The sequence below is a fragment of the Chrysochloris asiatica genome, unplaced genomic scaffold (genome assembly GCF_000296735.1).
Source record: "Chrysochloris asiatica unplaced genomic scaffold, ChrAsi1.0 scaffold00168, whole genome shotgun sequence".
NCBI lineage: Eukaryota > Metazoa > Chordata > Mammalia > Afrosoricida > Chrysochloridae > Chrysochloris > Chrysochloris asiatica.
In genome coordinates, this window is record NW_006408686.1 from 3,902,752 (window position 1) to 3,927,444 (window position 24,693).

Genomic DNA, 24,693 nt, shown 5'->3' on the forward strand with positions numbered 1-24,693 from the left:
TTTTTAACTTTTGTCCCACGTAGCCCATGCAAACCTGCTTAACTGTTCTCCCATCCGCCTTGTTCTTCCATTCCCCTCCCCGTTCTTGTGTAGTCCCCCTCCCCAGCACCCAAACCTCATGGGTAGGCGTTTTGAGCTACTTGCTACTACTGCCCGGATGGTTGTCATGTCCCCGGGAGGGGCGGGGTACAGGGACACTGAGATGGAGATGGGTTTGGGGCAACCTAGGGAGAGGGACACACATGGGGAGGAAGGGCCATAACCCTTCCCCGCCCCCTTCCAACATGCACCCCATAATCCATAGCTCCACAGAGAAGAACTGTTGCGTGCGGCAGCTGTACATCGACTTTCGCAAGGACCTGGGCTGGAAGTGGATCCACGAGCCCAAGGGTTACCACGCCAACTTCTGTCTGGGGCCGTGCCCCTACATCTGGAGCCTGGACACCCAGTACACCAAGGTGCGCCTGCTCTGTGGGAGGCTGGGATGGACTGTGGGTACGGAAGTGGGGTACATTGAGAGAGATGAGTTGGCGGGAGGTGGGGAGCAGAGAGAGACACAGAAATGGGGGTAGGAAAGGAGACAGTCTGAGCAAGGTGAGAAAAACTGAGGCAGAAGATGATTCAGGAATGGGGAGGCTGAGACAGCGATAGAGAAGAGAGACGGGGAGGAGGGGGATGGCAGAGATACAGATAGAGTGAGAGAAAAAAGGCAAAAGGAGAGAGACAGAAATATGGAAGGTAAGAGAGATAAAGAAAGCTGAGATATAAATCAAGAGTGAAAATAGGAAGCAAAGGCGTTCCAGTGGCGGAGTGGTTAGAGTTCAGTTGTTAAGCAGATCGGTGGTTGGAACCATAAGACACCTCGTGGAAGAACGATGTGGCCTTCGGCATCCATTAAGATAACAGCCTCGAGAACGTCATGGTCATATAGGGTCTCTGTGAGTCAGAACCGATAGGACGGCCGTGGGCTTTTGTTTCGATTATTTTTTAAATAGAGAAAGAAAACCAGAAAGATGGGGAGTAATAGAATGAGATGAAACAAGAAGATGAGGGCAGATGGCAAGAGACAGAAGACAGAGGGAGGGGAAAGGAGGCAGGAAGGGTGTCCCTCCCAGCCCTGATCTCGCCGGCGGCCCCGCCCTCCCGCAGGTTTTGGCCCTTTACAACCAGCACAACCCGGGCGCGTCGGCAGCGCCGTGCTGCGTGCCGCAGGCGCTGGAGCCGCTGCCCATCGTGTACTACGTGGGCCGCAAGCCCAAAGTGGAGCAGCTGTCCAACATGATCGTGCGTTCCTGCAAGTGCAGCTGAGGCCCCGCCCCCGCCCCGCCCGGCAGGCCCGGCCCCGCCTCCACCCCGCCCACCGCCGTCACCGGGGGCTGTATTTAAGGACACCTGCGTCCCGCATGGGGGCCCATTAAAGGTGAAGAGAGGACTGGGGGTCTCTGAGTCATTGGGGAGCCTGACTGAGGTCTCTCTCCTCGGACTTTCTGACCTTCTGTGAGCCCCGACTCCGAGTGTCCCCATCAGTCACCACCTGCTGTGCGTATATTAGGTTTCAAGTACCACCCTCTATGCCCCCTAAGAGAGCCATGGGTATCACAGTCTGCAACTACTAACCTAAAGATTGGTGGTTCATATGCACCCAGAGGCCTGGTAAACTCTTAAGGAACAGTTCTGCTTTACATACATTCATGCATACATACATACATACACACATTATAACATACACACACACATTTGCCATGAGTCCAAATCTCTAAGCACGTCGTCAGGCCTTTCTTCTGCAGGGCTACTGGGTGGTCTCAAACCACCAAACTTGTAAGTTAGCAAGTGATTACATCTTCGGCACTGTTCTCAGTACCTTGTGTTGATTCACTCATTGAATCCCCAGAACAGAGTATGGGAATTCTGAGAACACGTATTTTAAAGGTGAGAAAACAAGCGGTTATGGCAACAGTTACTGCCTAGCCGGAGCTCACGTTCCAGGAAGATATAGACAGAAAAAAAAAAAAAATGCTATTCAGTGTTGTTAAGTGCCATCGAGTCAGTTCCGACTCACAGTGACCCTGTATAGGGTTTCAGAGAAGCAGCGGTGAGCTCGAACTGCCGACCTTGTGGTTTGAATCGACCTTGCAGCCCAGCGCATTAACCTGCAGCGCCCCACACCAGGGCTCCTGTTCAGTGATAAAAGACATGAAATATGATTGAGAAGAAAGGGATTCATTCTCCAAGGAGGTGGATGAAGGCTGCCAAGAAGCCAGGCTCCAGACGTATGTGGGGAGCGTGTGTCCTGGTGGGGTGTGCTAGCTCAGGAGGAAACAGGCCAATGTGGTTGGAAGAGCATGAATGAGGTAAGGGTGATGGTGGCAGAAGAGTCAGATTGTATTCTTGGTGTAGTGGGTTATGATGGTGTAAGGTTGCAGTTCAGACCATCAGCTGCTTTGTGGGAAAAAGATGAGACTGTCTCCTCCGGTGAAGGCTGATAGTCTCAGAAACCTCATGGAGTAATTCTACACTGTCATCATGAGTTGAAATTGACTTGGTAGCAGTGGATTTTGGTGTCAGATCATGACACCCACAGGCCAGTGAGTAATGACATATATATCAGATATGGGAGCGAGGTGGCTCTAGAGGATAAGCACTGGACTACAAACCACAAGGTCATCGATTAGTACCACCAGCTGCTCTGCAGAAAAAGATGAGGCTTTCTGCTCCCGCGAAGATTTGTAGCCTCGGAAATCCTATACAGCAGGGGTGGGGAACATAACATCCAAGCCCTCAGACAACGCTTAGGGTTTCCAAGGAGCTACTGGTAAGTTTGAACCGCTGACCTTGTGGTTCAAATGACCTTGTGGCCCTATGCTTATCCTACAGTGCTGACTTTTTAATTAAACGTTTGGTCAAATGTAGCAGGCTGTTTTAAGCTGATAATTTTATATGGCTTGCGGAGGATGTTGAAAATTTTGGCAGTGAAAGCTTCCCCACCCCTACTATACAGGGTCGTTATGATCCACAGCACTTAAAAACAATAGGACAGATCATTCCTACTAGCTCATTCCATTTGCCCCCCAAGTTGATAGAACAGGGTTGGCAAACTGCCAGTCACTGGCTAATTTCAGCCCACCACTTGTTTTTGTAAATAAAGTTTTGTTAGAATACAGCCATCCATCCGTGTTGGTTCGTTTACGTACGTGTGGCGTAGTTGGGACAGACATGGGATGGCCTGACAAATCAAAAGCATCAAAGATCTACAAAAAAATCCCATTATCTTAACATTTTCCCACAAACTTTTTAAAGCCTCCACGTATTTACTATCTGGCCCTTTATAGAAAAGGTTTGCCAACCCCTGCTCTATAGAGACCATTTGATCCCTGTTTTACAGATGGGCATGCTGAGGCACAGAGAGGTGAAGTGACTTGTTAATGCTCACACAGCTAGTAAGTGGAAGCTGGGATGCAAGGATAGCGTGAGTTCAGGGTATGTATGCATAGTCTCTGTATGCATGGATCGCAGGCTGTATGTAGGAGCGTACTCTCAGGGAGACAGAAGCCACAGAGGGTTCTACAGAAGAAAGGTGTGTTCAGAGGGTTCCTCTGACTGATGGATGGTGGTGAGTTGACTGAATAGGACAGAGGGTAGCTGCAGGGAGCGACTCTCATTGATCCTTTAGGTCCGACAGGATGGATTTCTCCTGCCTCTGTTTCTCCCCATCTGCTACAGCCTTGCTTACAAATTCTCTTCTGCTCCCCTTTTCTCCTAGCTGGCTTCATTTCCTCCCCTTCCTCTCCAGGGGCCTCTTGACTTATCCTCTTTCCAGGACTGTCCTGGGAGGTAGGACACTGGATGCCCCCTTGCCTGTGGGCATGAGAGCCGTTGTTAGCACTGGGTCTGAGTGAGGGTGGTCTGGGCCTCAGAGGGGGCTTCCCAGTTTGGTTCAGGGGTGGAAGTGGGTTCACTCCTGCTGCGGGGGCGCTGGAGCTTGGGAGTGCCACCGTTGTCACCTCTGAGACTTGGCCCCCAAGAAGCAGAGACACATGCAGGGATGCAGTGACGTGGATGTCATTCACTGCAGCCCCTGGAGGACCCCCCACACACACATACACAGTCAGCTCTCAGAACCACACTAGACACGGTATCTCTGGAGACTTCCTGTGGAAGCCGTAACACATGAACTGTGATATCCCGTAGCAGTCAGCCCCACCCATGCACGGATACAAATAGGAGGTGTCCCAGCCTGGCACGAGCAGGGACTATAGGGTCACAGAAGGACGTCTTCACACATCTATTCTGGAGGGTCAGGGTCACAGGCAGCACATACATGCCCAGATTCACAGTGTCATACACAAACAGCCTCAGAGCCTGTCAGAACGTGAAACGCAGATTCCCCAGGGACCCGCTAACAGTTGCCCAAACATCTTTCTTAGGGTCATGGTCACAGATACAAGGAACCCTGAAACACCGCACACAGAGCATTGGACACGCCACAGGCATGCAGGCTGCCAGAGACGGGGAGCCCACAGGGCCCTGGGAGTACGGTTGTCCCGGTGTAGCCAGACATTGTCACACCCAGGGGCCCAGACAGAGCAGCTCCCACACACCCAGACACGCCCCCACCCTGGGTCACAGACTAGGCCTTTACACGCCCAGCTCGTGCCTCAGCCTGAGGACAAGGAATGCCCCCCCCCCCCAACTCCCATGACCGCACACGCTGCTGCTGCTGCTGTCCCTGGGCCCTCAGCTTCTCCAACCCACACCTCGCCCTCCTCGTGACACACCCGCCCACCTGCCCTGGGGCTGCCCGCTGAGCTGGCAGGCGGGGCTGGGGAAGGGAAACTTGTGGGCTCAGCACCTTCTCCCACCGCAAGCACATGGGGTGCACTGCCCTGGCACACCGGGCGCTGGTGGCTGGGTCCAGGCAGGACATGCCAGGTCCTGCTTGTAGCCAACCACAGGGGCAGGGCAGGGAGTTTGGGGACCCCTCTGTCCACCCCTCGGCTGTCCCCCCCTTCCCACTTCAGCCGTCAGGACAGGCTGGAGGAGGGAAGTTGTGGGGGGAGCCTGGGTTCCGGTTGGAGCCCCAGCTTCCCGTCCGGCCCCCAGGGGGCAGGAAGTTGAGCTGGGGGAGGCCAGTTCAGGCCTTCCTGCTCCCTCCCCCAGGCTAGCTTGACTGGGGTCACTCATGGTGTGTGTGTGGCAGTGACAGGCACAGAGAGACCCTGTACCCCCTAAGTATCTGGACACATAGATGATGTTAGGATCTGTCTCTGTCTGTGGGAGTGAGACAGCAGGGTTTGTGGTGTGACTTTTGTGTTTCTGGCACCTGGGCCTGGGTGCTTTGTTGCCATGGGTACATTCAGTGTGTGTGGCCCCAGCTCATGTTTGTGACTCTGATACATTTCCAATGTGACCCTTTCTTGTTTTCTGTGCTTCTTGTTCTAGCATCTACTCTGAAGTGCTATGTGTGTGTGTTTGTGTGTGTGAGGGGGACTCTCTTTTGAGTGCGCTCCTGTCTGATTACCTTTTCACCTCAACGCCTTCGTTGTTCTGAGTGTAAATTTGTGCTTTTCTGGTGAAAGTCTGACTGGAAACGTGGGTGTTGTCTGTGTTAAGTGGATGGGTCTGTGAGAAGAAGGTGTTTCCAAGAGGTGTTGGGGATTTTTCATGTCGTTCACCTGAGCTGTGTTTCCGGCGTGTGTGTGTGTGTGTGTGTGTGTGTGTGTGTGTGTCCATGGGCATGTGATTTCTGGTCTGTCATCAGTGTATGCGTATGACTGCTATTTTGAGCACGTCTGTGTGCCTATGAGGTGTGTTTCCTGTGTGCTCGCTTCTCCTGGTGTGTTTTGTGTGCCTCCAAGAGGGCTGTGTGGTATGTCTGTGTGTCCACATGGCTGGTGTTCTCTGCCCCTGTGGGTGTCCATGTGTCTGTGAGCAGTCACTGGCTGCATTTTGGTGACCTGGTCTCTGTGAAGAGTTGTGTGGCCTCTTTTGTGTCACCCAGAGGGCAGGGGTGGATAGCTTGAGTATGTGTCTGCATTGTGTGCCGTTGCTTTTAGAGGAGGGGGCAACCCTGTATCCCTTCTGGCATCCTGAGTGACCAGCGCCTGCGGGCCTTCACACTGAGTGGAGGCTATGTCTGTGGTTCGTCCCCTTGTCGGCTGCTGCCACGCTGGCTCGGGGCTGGCGGCGGCAGTGGCTGGCAGGGAGGGCAGGGCAGGGGCTGCAGTGGGCACTGGACCCGCGCCCGGCCCTTGGTATAAATATCCCAGCTGCCTGCCGGTAGCTGTGTTTACTCGCTCCCAGCCTGGGGGCGGCCACAGCCCAGCGGGTCCTGGGGGCGGGGGTGACCAGGCCACAGCGCAGACATTTCCTTCTGGCCAGACAGGCCTGCAGTCTCGCTGTCCACCTCCCACCTCTCTGGGTGGGGGTGAGGTGGGGACCCTTCATTTATTCCAGACTCCCAGGGCCTGGGAGACAAGAGAGGAGGGAGCAGAGACTGAGAGATGGAGCCGGGATAGGAAAAAATGAGGGCCCAGGAGAGATCAGGAGTAGATACAGGAGGGGGTCCAACTGAGAAAGGAATGGGAAATGGGGTCACAGAGACCCAGACAGAGGGAGGGAGGAGAGTGAGGGCGCAGAGGGGAGGGAAAGCATGAGAGCAAGTGACAAAGGAAGACAAGAAAGGCATGAGAATTGAGGAGGGAGGACAGCAAGGGGCAGGGACAGAGATGAGCAAAGGTTTTAGCTTTGGCAAGAAGCAGAAGTGTCCAGAGGAGAGGAGGGAGGACAGGAGGAGTGGAGGGCGGTCAGCAGAGGGGTGCCAGGGCCGGGACAGACAAGAGACACGCTGCGGAGGGGGCAGGGGCTCGCCCCTGGGGGTGGGTGCTGGGCCCTCCCTCCCTGAGTCAGCCCTGGGAGGAGAGGGAGATCTGGGGGTGGAAGGAGGGCGCCTCCAGGTCTCGGTTGCTCAGAGGCTGTCACCGGAGGTGTGTCTCTCGTCATCCCTGTCTCCAGCTCTCTTCCTGTCTCCCCATCTAATCCCTGCCCCCGTGACCTGTTCCACCTCTCAGCCACAGACAATTTTCAACTATCTGACTAACCCTGATTCTGACTCAGTGGCTGTCTCTCTAACATCCCTCCTTTTCTTTTTACTACGTAACACATGGGGGTCATCTTGAGTTGGAATCGACGCCACGTTATGGCAAAATAATATAATAAATACATCTAATGACAGATTGGTTAGAAATGTGCCTGTCACTAAGAGCTGATACCTCCAGTGTGCAGCCTTGCAGACTGAATGCACAGTACCTGAGACAAACATCATTCATTTCCCTAGCTCTTTTCAAATGGTGGGACCCCCGGATCTTAGGGTGCAGCCTCAAGTCTCACTGTTTCCTCTGGAAGATGGGATAGCCACTACTGCCTCATTGGGCTGCTAGGACAATTCAGTGGCATAGCCACCCACTGTGTCTAGGATGTGTCCAGCACATTAGGGCGGGTTGTGGGGTGGGGTCTAGGCTGTTTATATCTGAAATGTCTAATGCTTTTTGAATCTTTCCATCTGGGGAAGTCTGTCTGTGCCCTGTACATCTGCCTAGCCCTGGGCGGCCCCCTGATACCTGCAGGTGGGCTAGTAGAGTGGTATCTAGGACCAGTGTGGTTTTCTAGAGCCAGGTGCACAGTGTCTCAGCTCAGCCTCTGATGGCTGGCTCAATCTGTTAAGCGGAGCTAATTGTCCCCAGTTCACAGGCCCCTGGGACAGGGCTGGCGGTCAGATGTGCCCTGTCACCTTAGCTGAGGTGACCGGCTGGTGCCCCTTCCTCCTCACCCTGCTCACATCTCTTGGTCTCTCGTGTTTGACTCTAATTCTGGCTGAGCCAGTGGGCAGAGCTGAAGCTGGGGGTGAGGAGCCGAGCTTCCAGGAGACTTTGGATCTTCCCCACTCTGGACTGTGTGGCTGAGGGTGTTTCTGACAGGACTGTGGGGTCTCCAGGCTCCGCTTTGTTGACCCTTGACCTGCCCCCAGTAGCCAGTTCCTTCTTTCTCTCTCTGTACTGGGGGAGCCTGAGCGGGTGTGGGGGCCTGGGAAGGCGGGATGCCTGGGTTCCCACAGGCCAGCCGCTGGCTGAGTCACTCGGTGGCCATCTGGCTCCCATTAGCCCGGGGCGGCAGGGGGCTCCATGGGGCGGGCCCTGTGGCCAGCTGGGAGCAAGGACGCTGGGGCCGGGCCCCTGTGTGGGGGATGACTCAGGACCCATGATAACAGCCTGCGTGTATTTGGGGAGTGTAAACAGGCAAGGGAGGCGGAGGAAGTGAAGGAAGGGAAAATTGTGGTTGGGCAGAGGGGGGCTGTTGGGGCCAGGAGGGGAGAGCCCTCCGGTACCCCCTCCCTCCACCCTCTAGCTGGCAGGCCCATAACCCTTGGTTCTGCCGCCCCTCACCCCTGCCCAAGCCTGAGTGCGCCCTGGCCACAGTGTGGTACAGTTACTCAGCAGCCAGGTTGGGTCAGGGGCCAGAGACTCCGAGATAAAGCCTGAGAGACAGGGGAGGAGGTGGAAATGTACAGGCGGAAGGAGTGTGAGACACCAGGCACACAGAGGGAGTGCAGGGGGACGGGAGCCTTGGGGCCCAGGTGCCTCGTTCTCAGGTGGACACTGGAGCCAAGCTGGCTGCTTCAGCTCAATAAGAGCCCCATGGGTCTTGGTCAAGGGAAAGGAGTTTATACTGTGGACACTGAGCCCCAGGCCCAGAGAGGCAGAAAATGGGAGAGGAGAGAGGCAGGCAGAGGAGGAAAAATAAAGATTTAGAGAAAGAAGCAGGCTGGCGGAGGGGACTCTGAGATGAAGCCCAGATCCAGCAGGGTGGGTGGCAGTAGTGAGACCACCCGGGTATCCCTTCAGACAAAGAGTCACTGAGTCGGCTTGTCATCAGCTGTCTTGTTGGGGTGGGGACTCGTGGGGGTGGGGGGGCATCAGTCTCCATCTGGCTCTGGGCTGGGTGCGTCCTCGGGTTCTTCCTCGTCAAAGTACCTCTCCTCCTCATCTCGTGCCACGATGTCCAGGTTGTCGAAGTCGGGGTTGTCGTCCACTGTGCTGTAGGGGAAGAGACCGTCAGGGGCTGGACCTCCCTGCTCCCCACACCTTGGAGAAGCTGGGGACCTGGCTGGAGCCCTAGGAAGCCCAGGTCAGGGGTGATGTGCTGGCAGCTGACGCCGACCCGCAGAAGGGGCTGTTGTTTGGCTTCTTAGGACTTAGAACCAATGAAGGAAACATTTACCATGCAGATTTCACATGAAATTCGCGTTTTCCAGTTTGTCTGGGAAAGCTGGCAATGTGCTGACTCTGGATTCCACGTTCCTGAAGGCAGTGGTTCTTACCGGGGGCAACTTTGCCCCTAGGGACATCTATAACTAGTGGAGGTGGGGGTGTGTGTGCTACTTGGCATCTAATGTATAGAGACCAGGAGTGTTGCTAAACCGCCTGTAGGGCACAGGACAGCTTCCCCTCCATAAATACTGGGGCAGAGCTCAGTGCCAAATGCTCCCATCTCCCCATCGCACGGCCTGGGCCCACCAGGCTCTACCCGCTGGGGCCCCCACCTCTGAGGAGCACCTATCTAGCCGCTCAGTCTGCCTGGCTGTTCCTCCAACTCACCAAGTATGGGCTGCCTCTGTGCTTCTGCCACCCGCCCCCCCAGGTCCCCTCAGGTCCCCCCACCCAGAAGGCGTTTCTCCCAGGGGTTTTTGTGGCTCAGCTTCACTCACTCGTCACCTCCTTGGGGAGGTCTTCCCTGCTTTATCTGTCTCTGTGGCCCCATCACCAGATGCTGAATCATTCTGCTGTCCCTACAAGAGTTTTACTCCCTGCTCTACGCTCAGAAGGAGCCCTGGTGGCTCACAGGGCTAGTGTCTGGCTGCAAACCCTAAGGTCTGGTTCAAACCCAACAGCCGTCCCATGGGAGAAAGATGAGGCTGGCTGCTCTCATAGAGATTAACAGTCTTGGAAACCCCAAGAACAACAGCAGTGGGTTTGGTTTTTGTAAACCCTCAGAGCCAGACATTGCAGATACTCAACAATGCTGGCTGCATGCCCACCACTGCCCACTATTCACACCGGGCGGGCCCAGTGACTTCACAGGCATATGGAGGCTGAATGGAGATGGCCTAAAGCTCTGTGCTGACCACACCGGCCATGGATCAGCCAGGTTCCAGTCTGCAGCAGGATGGTACATCACTGGTGCTGACCGTGAGCCGGGCACCGAGCCCGTGGAATCACAGTCCCCACCAACACTCTATGTGGAGAAGTTACTTGTCCACAGTCACAAAACTCCCAGGTGGTCAGGGCTGCATTTAAAACCAGGGCCCTCTGCTGCCAAATCCGGGCTTCTGGACCACCAGACCAGATGGCCTCTACTTACAAAACCACTGGCACTGCAGGGCCACCCACCAACCACCCCTGCATGCTGGGCACAGACCCTGCTAGGTGTTACTTCCTACTGCATTAGGGGCCTGGGGTTATGGCCTCTTGACGGGCAGACAGATGGACCTGCTTCAGTATTCTGCCAACACAGTGCAGGGTCGGCCCTGATCTTTCCCTCCTTACAGAGGAAACGGGACTGACGCTCTAGGTCTAATGCAGCGTGGCAGGATGTCCCACCCCATGACCTTTGTGCATGTGTAAGGGTCTGGCAGGGTGCGGCCCGGAGCACCTGTAGTCAAAGTCGCCATCCTTGCCGTCCAGAAAGCGCTGGTGCATCCGGCTAGTGAACTCCTCCCGCAGGATCAGCCTTTCCTCTGAGTCGGGGACCCAGGCCTCTGAGTCTTGGCCAGAGCTCTCATCTGCAGGGGTGGGAGGTGGGGTAGACACCCACCCAGAGGGGTGAGGGTGCACCAGGAGCTGCTGCCTCTGTGCCCAGCCCTGTGCTAGGTCCGTGGGGGCCACAGGTGTGATCGCAGCACCCACTGGGACACAGCCAGTGAGCAAGGACAGCACAGGACCATGGGAGCCATGGGCTGTGCACAGGGTGGGGACCTGAGGACAAGGGCAAGTGAGGAACAATGGGTAGGCAAGACCACCCGGGACTTCTGAGGTGGCCAGCATGGTTCTGTCTGCAGGACAAAGATGTTAGAGGGGCAGGCAGGGGAGGGCCATGGTGGTGTCCACTCTGGTTCCCTGAAGGTCTGGCCTGTTGTTAGACACTGGGGTTTCCCTGGCCCTCACCTTCCACGTCGCTGTCCTCCTCCTCGTCCTCCTCCTCCTCGCAGGCCGCCTCTTCTTCCTGCTGTTGGAGCAGGCGCTGCTGTACCTCCCACTCCTGGTAGGATTGCAGCAGCAGGTCGGAGAGTTGGCAGGTGGGGGTGCCGGGGGAGCCAGGCCTGGGGGGCTGGGAGGCTGGGGTGCGGGCGCTGAGCTCCTCCTGGGTGAGGTACTGCCCGATGTACTGCTCATACAGCAGCGGGGCTCGGAACCGCATCTGCTCGTCACTGAAGTACTCGCCTCCTGCAGGGTCAGGTGTGTGCATGAAGAGGAGAGGGCGGGGATGGGGTCACGGTGTGCAGTTATGCTTGGAGGAAGATATAAGGGTCTGATGTCTGAGGCCATGTGGGACTATGTGCTCGCACGTGTGCGTGACAGACTGGGAAGCCCCCTGCTCAGGCCCATGCACACACAGGGACCTTATGGGTGGGGTCGGCGTGTGGAGGATGGGGCTGAAGCAGTGCACGGGTGTGGGCCCCAGTCAGACTGATAGGCACACATCTGTGGGGCATGCATGCGTCTGTGTACATGGGATCAGGCAGGGGGAGTGTGCCCATGTGGGAGGACCTAGTGGGGGCCTGTGTCTGTCTGGGGGTGGCAGGCACTCCCCAGAGCTGCCCTTTCTGAAGCCACCCTATCAGGTGGTTTGGGCCCCTCACTGCCCCCAACTCTAGTTCTTTTCCCTGGCTGCCTATTGTCGCAGGAATGGTTCTGTCCCTCAGATAAGTGTTAACATTGTCCACCCAGTGGCCCCTCATCTCTGCCTCAGTTTCCCACTCAGTTGTCTCTGCTTCTGCCTCCTCCTCCCCCTCCCCACCTCAGCCTCCCTTTCTCTCCCCATCTTAGCCTTAGTCTTCCTTCCCTCAACATCTCTGTCCTCCTCCCCAGGCCCATCTGCCCCCCACCTTGGATGAGCTCACGCAGGGCAGCATAGCGGCGATTGCGCAGGGCACGGGGCCGGGCGGTGCCCTGCTGGGCCACCTTGGTACAATAGAAGTCTGCGCGGTGGTCTCCACGCAAGTGGCTGAAGCAGGTCAGGTGCTCCTCACGGAGGCTCGTGTGGAAGCGCTCCAGGAACACCAGAGGTTTCTCGTGGTACAGCTGGCCCAGGATGGCCACCTTCTCTCGCTCCGTCAGGTCAGGCTCGCCCTGCTGCTGGCTGCACACAGGCAGGCGGCTGGTGGCCACGGCCCGCAGCATGGTGCTCACTGCTGCACCTTCAGCCTCGGCTGGGTCCTTGTCCAGGGCCTCTGGAGCTCCCTCTGAGGAGGCGTCCACCTTCTCCTGGGGCTTGGGTGGAACTGACGTCCAGCTAAGCTCCCCCCAGTGGCCAGGACTGGGCTCTGTGTGGCCTGTGGGGAGCAGGCACTAGGTCAGTCGGGGTAGCTGTAGGGATACGAGATGCCCTCAGGAAACTGAGTTTTAATGGGGCACACAGCCAATGAACAACATGATGACACAAGTCGTAGTCATTATTGAAAACTTAGAGCAGCATGTTAGATGGTTTCACCAACAATGTAGAGAAAGTGCCATGGGGAAGGGAGTCGGGTAGGGGGGAGAGGCTCTGGTGTTAAATGGGACCATCAGAGAAGGCCTTTCCAAAACATGGTATCTGAGTAGATCTGAAGGTGGGGAGGCAGGATTTCTAAGGGAAGAGGGAAGGTTCCAGGCAGAGGGAAGAGTGTGTGTAAGAGGAGGTGGACTGTGCCTGGTGGGTCTACTTGATTCCCTCCCACCCTGCCTTTTCACTTGTGCCCTCACTCACTCATTCTCACTCTCTTCTTAGTCATTCACACACTGACCCAACCACTCTTCTGCAAGGGAGTGGGAGGCTCTGAGCTGAGAACCCCACAGACTAATCCAATCCATCCCTGCCCTCAGGGAGCATCCATTCTGATGGGGGAGATAGGCAAGGTCAAAGACAATACAGATAAAGATACAGGGAAAGCTGTATCTTGGGGACAGCAGTTTTCTGGATGAGCCTGCTGCAAGCAGGGAGTAAGTGAGGACAGAAAAGCACACACAATTTCTTTAGGTGGCTTGGCGGGGGAAGGGAAAGGGGTGATGGTTACAGGTGGGATAAACCCAAACCCACTGCTATTTGGTCAATTCTGACTCAGCAATCCTCTAGGACCGAGCACAATGGCCCCAGCAGGCTTCCAAGGCTGTGAGTCTACGGAAGCAGACAGCCTCACATTCGCTCTTGGCAGGTTTGAATTGCTGACCTTTTCGTTAGCAGCCTAATGCTTAACCCACTGAGCCACCAGGGCTCCTTATAGGGGTGATGCTGCTGCTATTGTTAAGTGTTGTTGTTGTTAAGTGCTGTGGAGTCGGTTCTGACCCATAGTGACCCTGTATAGGGTTTCTAAGGAGCAGCTGGTGAGCTTGAACCGCCAACTTTGCAGTTCAAACAGCTTTGCAGTCTGGCGCATTAACCCACAGCGCCACAAGTAAATTCTGACTCATAGTGACTCTGTATAAAGGCTTCCAAGGAGTGCCTTGTGGGTTTGAACCACTGATCTTATGGTCAGAAGTCCAGTACTTTTCCTACAGGACTCTGATAGGTGTGACTACTGTTAAGTACTGTCAGAGTCGATCCTGACTCATAGAAACCTTGTATAGGGAGGGTTTCTGAGCAGTGACTGGTGAGCTTGAACTGCTAACCTTGTGGTTCAAACCAACCTTATGGTCTAGTATATTATCTCACAGTGCCAATGGTGGTTATATGCCATGGAGTCGGTTCCGACTCATAGCGACCCTGTGTAGAGTTTTGGAATAAATCTTTACAGGTGTAGAGACTCATCTCTCTCTTGTGGAACTGTTGGTAGTTTTGAACGGCTTATCTTGAGGTAACCATCACACTACTACAGTGCCTATGTTGTTGTTAAGCGCCATTGAGTCAGCTCTGACCCATAGTGACCCTGTGTAGGGTTTCTGAGGAGCAGCTGGTGAGCTTGAACCACCTATCTTGCAGTTCAAATGGCTTTACAGAGCCTACTGTTAAGTACCATGGAGTCGGGTTCTGACTCATAGTGACCCTGCACAGGCTTTCTGAGGCTGCAAATCTTTACGGGAGCAGAAAGCCTCACCTGATAGTTTCGAACTGCCGACCTTGAGGTTAGCAGCCCGATTCAGAACCACTATGCTACCAGAACTCCTTACACTGCCTACGTTGTTAAGTGTTGTCGAGTTGGTTCCGACCCATAGTGACCCTGAGGAGTCAGTAGACTGCGCTAGACCAGGGCAGATGTGGAGAGTGGTCAGGAAGCTAAGTGGAAGGCACCCCTACCCCTCAGGTCCTTTCACTTCCCAAGAGGTGGATGTCCCTGGGGTCATCACACTTTCCATGCTCCAAACCTGATTTTCTTCCACATCCCAGTCTCAGGCATAGTCTGACTGCTTCGAGCCCTAGAGTACATCCTGGCTGAAAGATGAGGCAATCTGCTCCTATGAAGATACAGTCTCAGAAACCCTAAGAAGCAGTTCTCTCTGTCCTATGAGTGGGTGAAGGAAATGTTAACCTGGACATGGAAAGGTTGGCCTGGAATTGGGAAGTGGTTAATTTTGGAGGTGGATTAACATTAGAGTTTAATATTAGGAACTAAGTCTGCCTAAGAGAAGAGAGGGGTTAACCGGGACAACTGGAAGGCACAGGGTAAGTGCCTCTCTTAAAGAACCCTTCGTTCCCGTTCCCGGGGAATAATTTCCTAGTGACACCTCAGGCGCACTCTCCCTCCACCCCCGCGCGGCTGGGGCCTCACCCTTATCGGGTTCATTCTCCGCCGCCGCGGCCGCTACGGGCTCCATCCTGATTCTCTACGATTTACCAACCACCTGGACAGATTCCGTACGTCGACCCAAACCCCAAACCCCCAGAAGACACTTCCGGCTGAGCGCGCTACTTGATCCGGTACTCAGCTGTGCTCGGGCACCAAGGTTCCGGGGCTAAAGTGGACCTTCCTATGCGCATGCGTATTTTTTAAATCAGTCCTCAGCAGCCAGGCAAGAAAGGAGCGCTAGTGTCAGAACGTCTGAATGTTGCAAAACGGACTTTGGAGGTATCTGAACCAGTGACCTCGCTCAGTGCTGAGACTCCAGCGACCAGCAGAGGCCTGGCACGGAACAGCCCGGCATGTCTTATTTTGGGGTGGATGTTAAGTGCCTTCGAGTCGGTTCCGACTCATGGTGACCCCATATAGGGTTTCCGAGGAGTGAAACTCCTCTCCAGGAATTGAACTCTTGAGGGTCTGGTTTAAACTTTTTATTGTGATTTGAGTCAGAGTTTACAGAGCAAGTTAGTTTTCCATTTAACAATTCATACACATCCTACAGGGACTATTTACTAACCTCTGCTCCTACATCTGCCATCACACCAGTTCCTGGCTGGCATGAGATGGGTGGTCAGATCAAAACGTGGACTTCCCACTTTGCTTTTTAATATATGGAAATATTTAGATAATGAAGACAACTGTATCCTGATTTATCCAGTTGGATGAGGTGTTTTCTTAGCCTGGGGAATGGCGGGGTCAGGAAATGCTTAATTCTTGGAGCTGAGACTTGAAGGGTGGGCAAGAGATACAGGTCTCAGGCAGGTGAGCCTGAGATAAAGGTCTCAGGGTGAGTACCAGAAAGGGGGTATGGAAGAGCAGGTTTTGGGGAAGATGTTGACGTTGGTTTGAGGGGAGAGTGCAAAGATCTAGAGGGGGATGTGGCAGGCATAGTGTGGGAGCTGCCAAGGATTTCCCTAAGATTCAGTAGGAAGGGCACTCTTAACTTGCAGGCCATGATAGGGATGCAGAGGCTTTGAAAACCTCATGTATCTACTAAGGTAGAGGTTTATAACTTTTATGGATTACTAAAGCGATATTTAATACACTCTCCCCCCACATTTTGGAACGGAAGAACCACTGATGTTCAAAGGGGGCAAGAAGAGAGAGAGCCAGTGAGATCTACAGGGGCCAGGCCACGCAGGGACTCCTAAGTGTACTGTAGTAGCTGGTGCACTTTTATCCTGAGGAACCCTGGGCAAGGAGGGACTATGGCTCAAAGTGAGGGAGGATGGTGCAGTAATCCAGACTGGAGCTGAGATCAAAGGAAGCATTTCTCATTTTACTCTCCCAAACCGAGGTCTAATTGGCCACAGGCATCCAGGTACATTATCAGCAAAGGCCAGCAGAGGGCGTTGTTAGCCTACAATATGGACTAGCAGGGAAGGGAATCTTCCAGACGGGAACTAAGGGTCACACAGGAGAGCTGGCTACCAGCCTTGGCCCTTATTCATGTTCAGATGCTCCACCCTGCCCTCCCTCTGTAGCCTGTGTCCACTCTGCTTGGGAATGACCAGGAGGAACACTGCACCTACTCAATCCATACATGAATGAGGTGTAACCAGAGGCTGGTGGGCCTTGAGATGCAGAGGCAGTTTTTGACCCTATTTGTCATTGTAACTCACTAAGTTCTCCCCCTACTCCACCCTGATCACTTGGCACCCTCACAGCTTGGTATCAGTTCCACCTTGCATCTGGTCCTGGGAGCTGTCCTCTGCGGATGAGGTAGAGTAAGTAGGTGCCTGGCATACTGAAGAACTAAAGGTCGCTGAAATCCCCACCAGGAGCCCTGGTGGCACCATGGGTTAAGCACTGGGCTACTATTCACTCAGCAGCTGTTCTGGCAGCTTCTTTAAGGGTTTAAGAGTATCAGAAACCTATACAGGGTCACTATGATTAGGAATCAATTGACAGTGGTTTTGCTTGGTCCTTAGGAGTCCTCACTGATTTGGACCATGGTCAAGAACCGTGTAGAGACCAGTGCACAACATAGGCTTGGGGTGGATGGTCAGTACCCACTAATGACCCGTAACCACCTCCCCACCCCATCTTTCCTTGGACCTAGGGGCCCACTTCACACATTCTACTAAAAAACTGTCCTGATGGCTTTGTGTGTGAACCCATTTTGAGGGGTGAGGAACCTGGGAACTACATTAGAAACCAAACAATGGATTTTATTAACTGGGGGCCCCGGAAGGGTAAGGAGTCATCCCTAGCACCAAAAGTAGCCCTCACTAATTATACATTGGTTTAAAAGAGAAGAAATAATTTCCCTCTGAAAAGGCTCCCACCCCAATTAAAGGTCAAGTGCAGTAAGACTTCAGGGTTTCATCCCAGCTTCCTTTCCTCTATGAGATGCCATGTCATTTATTGAAAGAAAACAAAACAGGGCAAACACATTTCTTAGGTAAGTGCAGTTTGTTAAAAGTTAGGGGACAAGGTAAAGTAAAAAGAATTGAAGAGGGTCACTAGGGGGAACTCAGGTCTGGGACCTGGACACCTCTGAGAGGCCATCCCAAGCTGAAGGGAAGGAGCCCCCAAACCCTTCCACCCATTTCAGCCCTTCAGAAACTACCAGGACACCCAGAATAAAAGGTTTCAAGTTCAATAATCACACTCTCTCCAAATACAAAAAGCAGTTACAATTCAACTCAACACAGAAGCTTGTGTGCCAAGTTTGGGGAACTGAGACACGCACGGTATAAAAAGTTTAGGTTCAAGGTGATTTTGTGGTTTGCTGTGTGTTTTGTTTCCTTTTGAGGGTCTGGCTCTTCCTCGGTCACCTGAACTCAGCAGTGAGATGGTTATTGTGATGAGCTATCTTATCAACATCTGACCCACAGTGAAAGCTGACAAATTCTAAACATTGAAAACAAAAAAATTGAAAACCGCCCCCCCAAAAAAAACAAAATCCCAGAATTACAAAAAAACCCCACAAATTGCCACTGCTTCCTCCCTCCATATATATTTTTTTTTAACTCATGTTTTTGTTTTTGTTTTTTTTAAAGTTTTTGATTTTTTTTTTTAATCCTGAAAAGTAGACAGTAAAACAGCTCCTGGAAGAATTTACAACAAACTGCATGAGGGACTGGGCAGCTGGGGGCTGGGGAGGACTGGCTAGGAGACGGGGTCCTCCCCTCAGTCACTGAAGCCTCATTGTGAGACCTAGGGAGGGGAGGAACTCTTTAGTCAAAAAGGAAGGAAGAGGAGGGAAGAGGTGGGGCAAACAGAAAAGAAAAGGTCACTGTGGCCTGTTTGAACCCAGAGAGAAATGCCTGGCCCAGGGAGGGGGTAAGAAGCCCCTCGGTGGGGAGGCAGTGGGCTGGCGGGTGGCTGGGCAGGGAGGGAGCCCTGGGGCCCAGCAGGGGCAGCGGTGGGCGCTGGTAGAGGAAGCTGGCAGGGCCTCCGGGCGCTCTGGCTACTGGGTGCTCGTGCCGCCCTGTGTGCTCCCAGAGTAGCTCCCATAGTCGTAGTTCCCGTAGTAGGGTGGCCACTGAGCCTGGTTCTGATAGTACTGGTTCCACTGCTGGGCATACTGGGGAGGGGGAGAGAGAACAGCAGGAAGGAGGTCAGAGCCCACCCTACAGGCCCACCCTCACCTGCGGGCCATGGGGTAGTAGACTGTAGCCTAGGTCCCCAACTTTCCAGCCGGTGGGCTCACAGAGGGGCTGCTCTGGCAGCTGTGCAGAGGAGCGGGGGCACCACCCACTTAGCACACACTTTGCAGGAGCCCACCCCACCAGTCTAACACCAAGCAGACCGTTCTCTCTGGGGATTCAAGGCTGGGACAACACACCCAGGCAGGGCTTCAGAAAGTTTTTCCATCCCACTGGCTCCCAGTCTGGCACCTACCTGCTGATACTGGTTATAGGTGGGCTGAGGGTAGGTCTGTGCGGTGGGTGGTGGCGGCGGGGTGTAGGGGGCCGGGGTGTACCCGCCATAGCTCCCATAGTTGTAGGCAGGTGGTGGTGGAGGTGGAGGTGGTGGGGCTGTGTAGGCCTGGGTGTAACCTCCCTGGGTGTAGGGCGGCTGTGTGTAACTCGGCTGGAAAAAAAAACAGACCAGGGCTATGGAAGGGCCAGTTGACAGCTGAGGCCGAGGCAGGGCCATCCTAAGTAGCTGGCCCACAAAGGAAGGGTGCCGGAGGAGGTCGGGATGAAGGGCCATGTTTTCGACCCTAATCCCAGTCTGGCAGCCTGGGGACCAAGTACACACACCCTCTTGAAACCCCAGCTTTCCTTTCTGTAAAACAAGAATCACAACAGAACTTCCCCCTTAGGATTGCCACGCATAATCAATGAGCAGGAAGCTTGTGAGTACAAAGCACGTAACTCAGGACACAGACATGGGCGCTCCATGAAGGCAGTGGCTGCAATGGAAGATCTCAGTCCAGGATGGGCCACTAACGCTCTGCTCTGAGCTGTAGCACCCACCACCAACCCCAAATGGACAGGGGAGACAGATGAAGCTCAGGGGAGCAGAGTCACGGGGCCATGGTCAGAGCTAAGAAGTGGCGAGTCCCAGGACCTGCACCCTTAACCACTATGCAACAGGGCTGCTCATCCCTCACTCCGATGAGAGCTATGAAAGCACTCTAGTCCTTCAGCCAGGAGCAGGAGACTCAGTGGGGAAGCTCTTCAGAGTCACAAATACAGGACAATGCAGGGCTGGGGCTTTTGTGTGTGCCAGTCACCCTTGTTCCAGGAGCCATTCTGTTTAGACCTGAACCAGAAGTCCTCACTTCTGTAGGCTGGTAGCTGTTCCAAGGGTTGGCACACAGGATGTGCTTTGGAAATTGCTACCCAATAAGCAATGACTACTCTACTCTGGTCTACACAAGGTCCATGGGTTCCAGAGTCTGGCCACCCATCAGCAGGCCACTGCCCAACCTTAGGGCGAAGGACCCCTACCCAACCTGGGCAAGGGTAGCTCAAAGGAGTACCTTCCTGGGGACTTAGGAAGGCAGCCACCCAGACAGGAGACACACCCTGCTTTGCTGGGAGGAACTGAACCTCCAGACTGGCTAGAGCTACCTCGGGAGAGGGGGACAGGAAGCTGGAGGAGGTGTTGCTTTCCTGCCCGGGCTGCTGGGCCTGGCCCACTCCCTCCCTCACCTGTGGAGGGCTGTAGCTGCTGACGGTGGGGGTGCTGGGACTGACGCTGGAGCCAGGGAGGCTGCTGGCCTTGTTGTAGCTGCTCGCCCCTGGGAGGCTCCGGGCAGGGCTGTAGCTGGGTGGGGGCGGCGGCTGCTGGGGTGGGGGTTGTGGTGGTGGTGGCTGTTGTGGGGGCGGCTGTTGCTGGGGGGTCCGGTTGTAGCTGCCTCGGTTGTTGGAATTGTTGTTGTCCCGGTTGTTGTTACCCCAGCGGTTCTGGTTGTAGCCGCCCCCTCCACTGCGATTGAAACCTGTGCAGGAGAGACCCCATCATTCTCACGGTGAGACCCTCCGAGACTGGGCTGCCTGGGTGATGGCTGTGCTCCCACCTGGCCAGGCACAGAGCAAGAGCTGTCACAAAGGACAACGAGCTGTTACAATGGGACCCGAGCTGTCGTGGTTTCTAGGGTGCCCATCAGAGCGAGCTAGCACTAGGACAGCTGTGAGCGAGTCAAGCCCACTCCTTTGCAGACAAGCTAAGTGGTAAGCCACACCTGACTGTTCGTGCAGCTGTCTCCTTCTCCCTCAGGCCAAGTCAATCTGCACCTCTGGACCTAGGCTTGGACACCAGCAGCCTAAAGGCCTTTTCCTGAGCCCTGTTACTCCATAGGGTGGATCAGGCATCACCTGGGTCCACAGCCTCTCCAGGTTTACTTGCTAAGTCCAGAATCTCTCCAGGCTGCTACCGCAGAAGGAACTATCCAGTAGCACACGACTGCAGAGGAGAGGGGGTTAAAGACCTGCTTGTTGAGTCAATGAGCAGACGCATGACTTCAGACACAGCAGAACTGACAATGAAGAATGTGGGCTGTGGGTCACTTGTTGACCTGCAACTCTGGACTGAGCTGGGGGATCCTGGGCAAATGAAGCTTTCTCAAACGTTCTAACATTTACCCTGGTTAGCAGTGAATTACAAGTTGGGTGGCTAACTGCAAGGTCAGCTGTTTGAGTCTACCAATCACTCCACAGGAGAAAGATGATGCCTTGGAAACCCTACACAGGGTCAGAACCCACTAAGTGGCACATAACCACCACTCAGTGGGTTCACTTGCCTGGTACCACCTCCTGAGCTGTGACCTAGGATGACATAAAACCAGATCTGTCACCTCTTTTCATAGAAATGGTGCCAATGTGATAAATGGACACAGTGCCCAGGGGAGCCGAAGTGTCCCTGAGGCCCAAAGTGGGACTCTTCTCAGAGCTCTGAGTCCAGCCTGCAGCAGGGAGCCCACCTGAACCCAGGATGTGTGGTGGTTGTCTCACCTCCTCGGTAGTTGCCGCCTCCACCGCTGCCTCCCCCTCGGTTCTGAAAGCCTCCACGGTTGCCCCCAGGGGGGCCTCGGTTGTCGTAGCGCTGGAAGCCACCGCCGCCTCCCCGGCCCCGGAAGCCACCACCGCCTCGGTTGTCAAAGCGCTTTTCAGGTGGTGGCCCAGCCTTGCGGCCTTCCTCGTTGTATTGCCTCACTAGCTTGTCTGCTTCTTCCCGCTGCAGCTCAATGAACAGAACCTCATCCAGGAAGTCCCCCGCGTCTGGCAGCGTGAAGTTGGCTAGGAGGAAGAAACGGGGCAAGGGCGTTAATACCCCTGATGCCCAGGACACCGGCAAGCCAGAACAGAGAAGGTGAGCTGCAAAGAGGTGGGACCCTTGACTCTCGGCCTGTCAGTGCTACCAGAGACCTTCCTCTCTTTTCCTACGAGACAGTTCAGCCCCCAACCGTGGTGCCGGTCTCCTTCCAGCCTCAACCCAGGGAGCGTGGCTGACAGGGAGAACCACCACGCCCATTTTCACAACCAGCAAACTGGCCCATACAGCCAGTCCGCTCGGTGCCCAGGGTGGGGCTACCGTACAGGTCTCTCAGCTTCTGCTCCCCCATTGGTCCTCTCAAGCTGCCGGCCTCACCGCACCTGAAGACCGCCCCAGGAGATGGGCTAACATTTCCATCCACAGCAGTGGTGGTTACAGAAGGAACAAAGTAAAGAGTGAGGCCAAAGGTGGGATGACTAAGGAACTGGGCAGGACACCTGGGAAAGGAGTCTTTTCTCTTAGCCTCTCTGGGCGGATGCCTGCTCGGGAGCTGCTAGTTCATACCTTTCATTTCTAACACAGCATGATCGGGAACGTCCTTCCCTTCCTCATCGGTCCGCTTTATTGTTCGATCTTTCAGGTCATCGTCAGTGGGACAAATGACAATTGCTTTGCGCTGGAAGCCTTCAAATGGTCTCATTTTTCGCCTCTGTGCTGACCCATACACATTTGTCTAGGGGGGAGGTAACACAAGAGGCAAGAGGTGGGACATCAGGTACATTGCAAGCTGGTGTTCTCCCTCCAAGAGGTAGGCCAAGGGCTGGGGAAAGGACACCGGCTCTCCTTCTAAGCACAGACACTCAGGAAATTGCTTTTCTCCACTTTTACAATCCGTAAGTTCATCTTCAGCAGTGGAACCAACTTGGGAAAGTAGCTGTACTCAAGCCTAGGGACAGGATTCCTAATGGCTTGGCCTGGCTTTTTAGTGTTATTTGTGCTTAGAAATTGCATTTTTATCCCCGAATACACGCTCTGTGTAAAAAATTCAGGGCACACAGTATCAAGTTTAGAGAAAGACTCCCCTCACCCACTCCCTCTTCCCAGTCTAGCTTCCTGGAGAAGTGCTGTATGGAATTTCAGGTGCATACTTCCAGCCACAATAGGTGATTGTTAACACTACACACTCTTCCACAGCCTTTCTGATGTCACGATGTTTTTTTTTTTTTTTGGACATCCTTTTAGTGCCAGCGGTCTTTCTTACTGACTGCCTAGTATTACAGAATAGATGTGCCACTAATGAACCAGCTTCCTTTTAATGTTGTCTAAGTTGTTCTGAGCAACACTGTGGCTGTTAGTCCATTGGTTCTTCTCTGAAACACCAGCCTCACCCAATAGGCTCTTAGCCAGCCAGAGCGCTGGGCAAGGCCATAGTCTGGGCTTTTCCCAAGTACAATTTTGCTACAATTTTCTCTTTCTCTAGTTCAAACCCATCAGTAGCTCAAGGGAGAAAGAGGTGGTTTTTTGCTCCTGTAAAGATCTACAGCCTTGGAAACCCTGTACAGGGGGGCTTTAAGTGGGAAGCGACTCGACAGCATCTAACAGGTGATAGGCAGGTGTGGTCTGGGCGGTGCCTACCCAACTGTTGTCGATCGATCCCAACTCTGGGCAACCCTACCAACAGTAGGAAGGGTCCTTTCCTGCGGGAGCCAGTCCTTCCTTGTAGCTTAACCTAGACACTGAGGATGAAAAGTCTGTCAAGAGCTGAGCAGGCAGCCCACAAAGCTAAAGAGCACCCTGGGAGGAGAGAAGCCATGTCACTGGCACTCATAGGCCCATCCTGCTCTTCTGTAAGACTTCCTCACTATGTTGGGATCTGGTCTCAGACCCTGAAAAAGGAAAGCAGTACACACACACGTCCCAGGTTACATGAGTTCATGTGAGTAAACCTGAACAGCTCTGAGCCACCACCGAAATGTTCGGCTCGGGGTGGGGACTGGAGACAGGTTGATTGTGATGCTGAATTGAAGCAAATCTCAGACTAAGCTCAGGGGTCTCCCAAAAATTAATGGGCACAGTGGGGTGGAGTGGGAAGAACCCAGCTTTGAGGAAGGAGCTCGGTGACATTCCAGCTGTGCCCTCTGCAATCTGTGAAGATCGTGGACAAGTCACCTTATTAGTCGAGTCTCACATTTCTTCAGCTGAAAGGCAGGCAGCCCTCACCCTGTTCCTCTGGTCTGGCAATGACTGGCAGGTATGACAATCTTTGACATGTAGCAGGGAAAGAAGGACCCTCAACACAGAGTGGCTGTGGAAATCTGACAGACAGGGCTGATAGCCTCTTCAGGAGAGGCTTCCCAATGCAAAGTCTCAAGGTAAACGAAGTTGAGGCAAAGGATAAAGCACAGGTTCTATTACAAAACACAGGGAGCAGCAAAACACTGTAAGTTAGCTCAAGCAAGAGGCCTTTAGCACCAATGGGCCACAAGGGGCACAGAAACTGGGAAAAGCTGGGTAGGAGATCTGGATTGTAGGTATAGCTGTTCTTGAGAGCCACCAGCCCCTCCGGCCTGACGTATGTACTAGGAAGACATTCTTTCTTTCCTGCTCCCCGGGGAAAGGGCCCTAAACTTCACAAAGGGAGAACAGGAGGGAAGAGGCTGTGTTACAGGCACACACACAGGTAACAAGGGTCTAAAGCATCCAGGTTACATAGGGAAGGTCTGGCCCCCGCCCCACCATACTTCCTACCCTGCATTCCTAATAGCCAAGGCACAAAGTGGCATCTGGTCACAGGAAGAGAGAATTTGGCAGCCTCCATTCAAGCAAGCAAATTTTCTGACCCAAAAGGCAAAACGGGCAAGTACTAAGATGAGTGTGGGCCACCCCCAGTCATTTTGCTGACAACCCATTGCACTTGGTTTGCTTGTCAGGATGAA

General features: G+C 54.1%; 3 protein-coding genes across 5 annotated transcripts in view; 1 reads left to right on the plus strand and 2 right to left on the minus strand.

Annotated features, from left to right (window-relative positions):
• The window catches only part of TGFB1 (transforming growth factor, beta 1), a 20,441-nt gene extending 19,133 nt beyond the window's left edge, over positions 1–1,308 (plus strand). Inside the window, exons 6-7 of the mRNA XM_006871396.1 lie at positions 305–458; positions 1,150–1,308. Of these exons, the coding sequence (XP_006871458.1) occupies positions 305–458; positions 1,150–1,308 (313 nt within the window). The remainder of the gene's footprint in view (positions 1–304; positions 459–1,149) is intronic.
• A 7,660-nt stretch (positions 1,309–8,968) lies between these two features.
• Positions 8,969–15,059, minus strand: CCDC97 (coiled-coil domain containing 97). The gene is made up of 5 exons (XM_006871397.1): positions 15,014–15,059; positions 12,158–12,604; positions 11,217–11,495; positions 10,705–10,834; positions 8,969–9,089 (listed from the first exon to the last, which is right to left on the minus strand). The coding sequence occupies exons 1-5, from the start codon at positions 15,057–15,059 to the stop codon at positions 8,969–8,971; spliced, it is 1,023 nt and encodes a 340-aa protein (XP_006871459.1).
• Positions 15,060–18,088: 3,029 nt separating this feature from the next.
• HNRNPUL1 (heterogeneous nuclear ribonucleoprotein U-like 1) overlaps positions 18,089–24,693 on the minus strand; it is a 49,011-nt gene continuing 42,406 nt past the window's right edge. For 2 of the 3 annotated variants that reach the window (XM_006871398.1, XM_006871400.1), the window contains exons 11-15: positions 22,322–22,490; positions 21,496–21,780; positions 20,194–20,483; positions 18,932–19,123; positions 18,089–18,614 (exon numbers count right to left, since the gene is read on the minus strand). In XM_006871398.1, coding sequence (XP_006871460.1) covers positions 18,498–18,614; positions 18,932–19,123; positions 20,194–20,483; positions 21,496–21,780; positions 22,322–22,490 — 1,053 coding nt within the window. In that variant the 3' untranslated portion in view covers positions 18,089–18,497. The remainder of the gene's footprint in view (positions 18,615–18,931; positions 19,124–20,193; positions 20,484–21,495; positions 21,781–22,321; positions 22,491–24,693) is intronic. The other variant, XM_006871399.1, reaches the window with a different exon arrangement.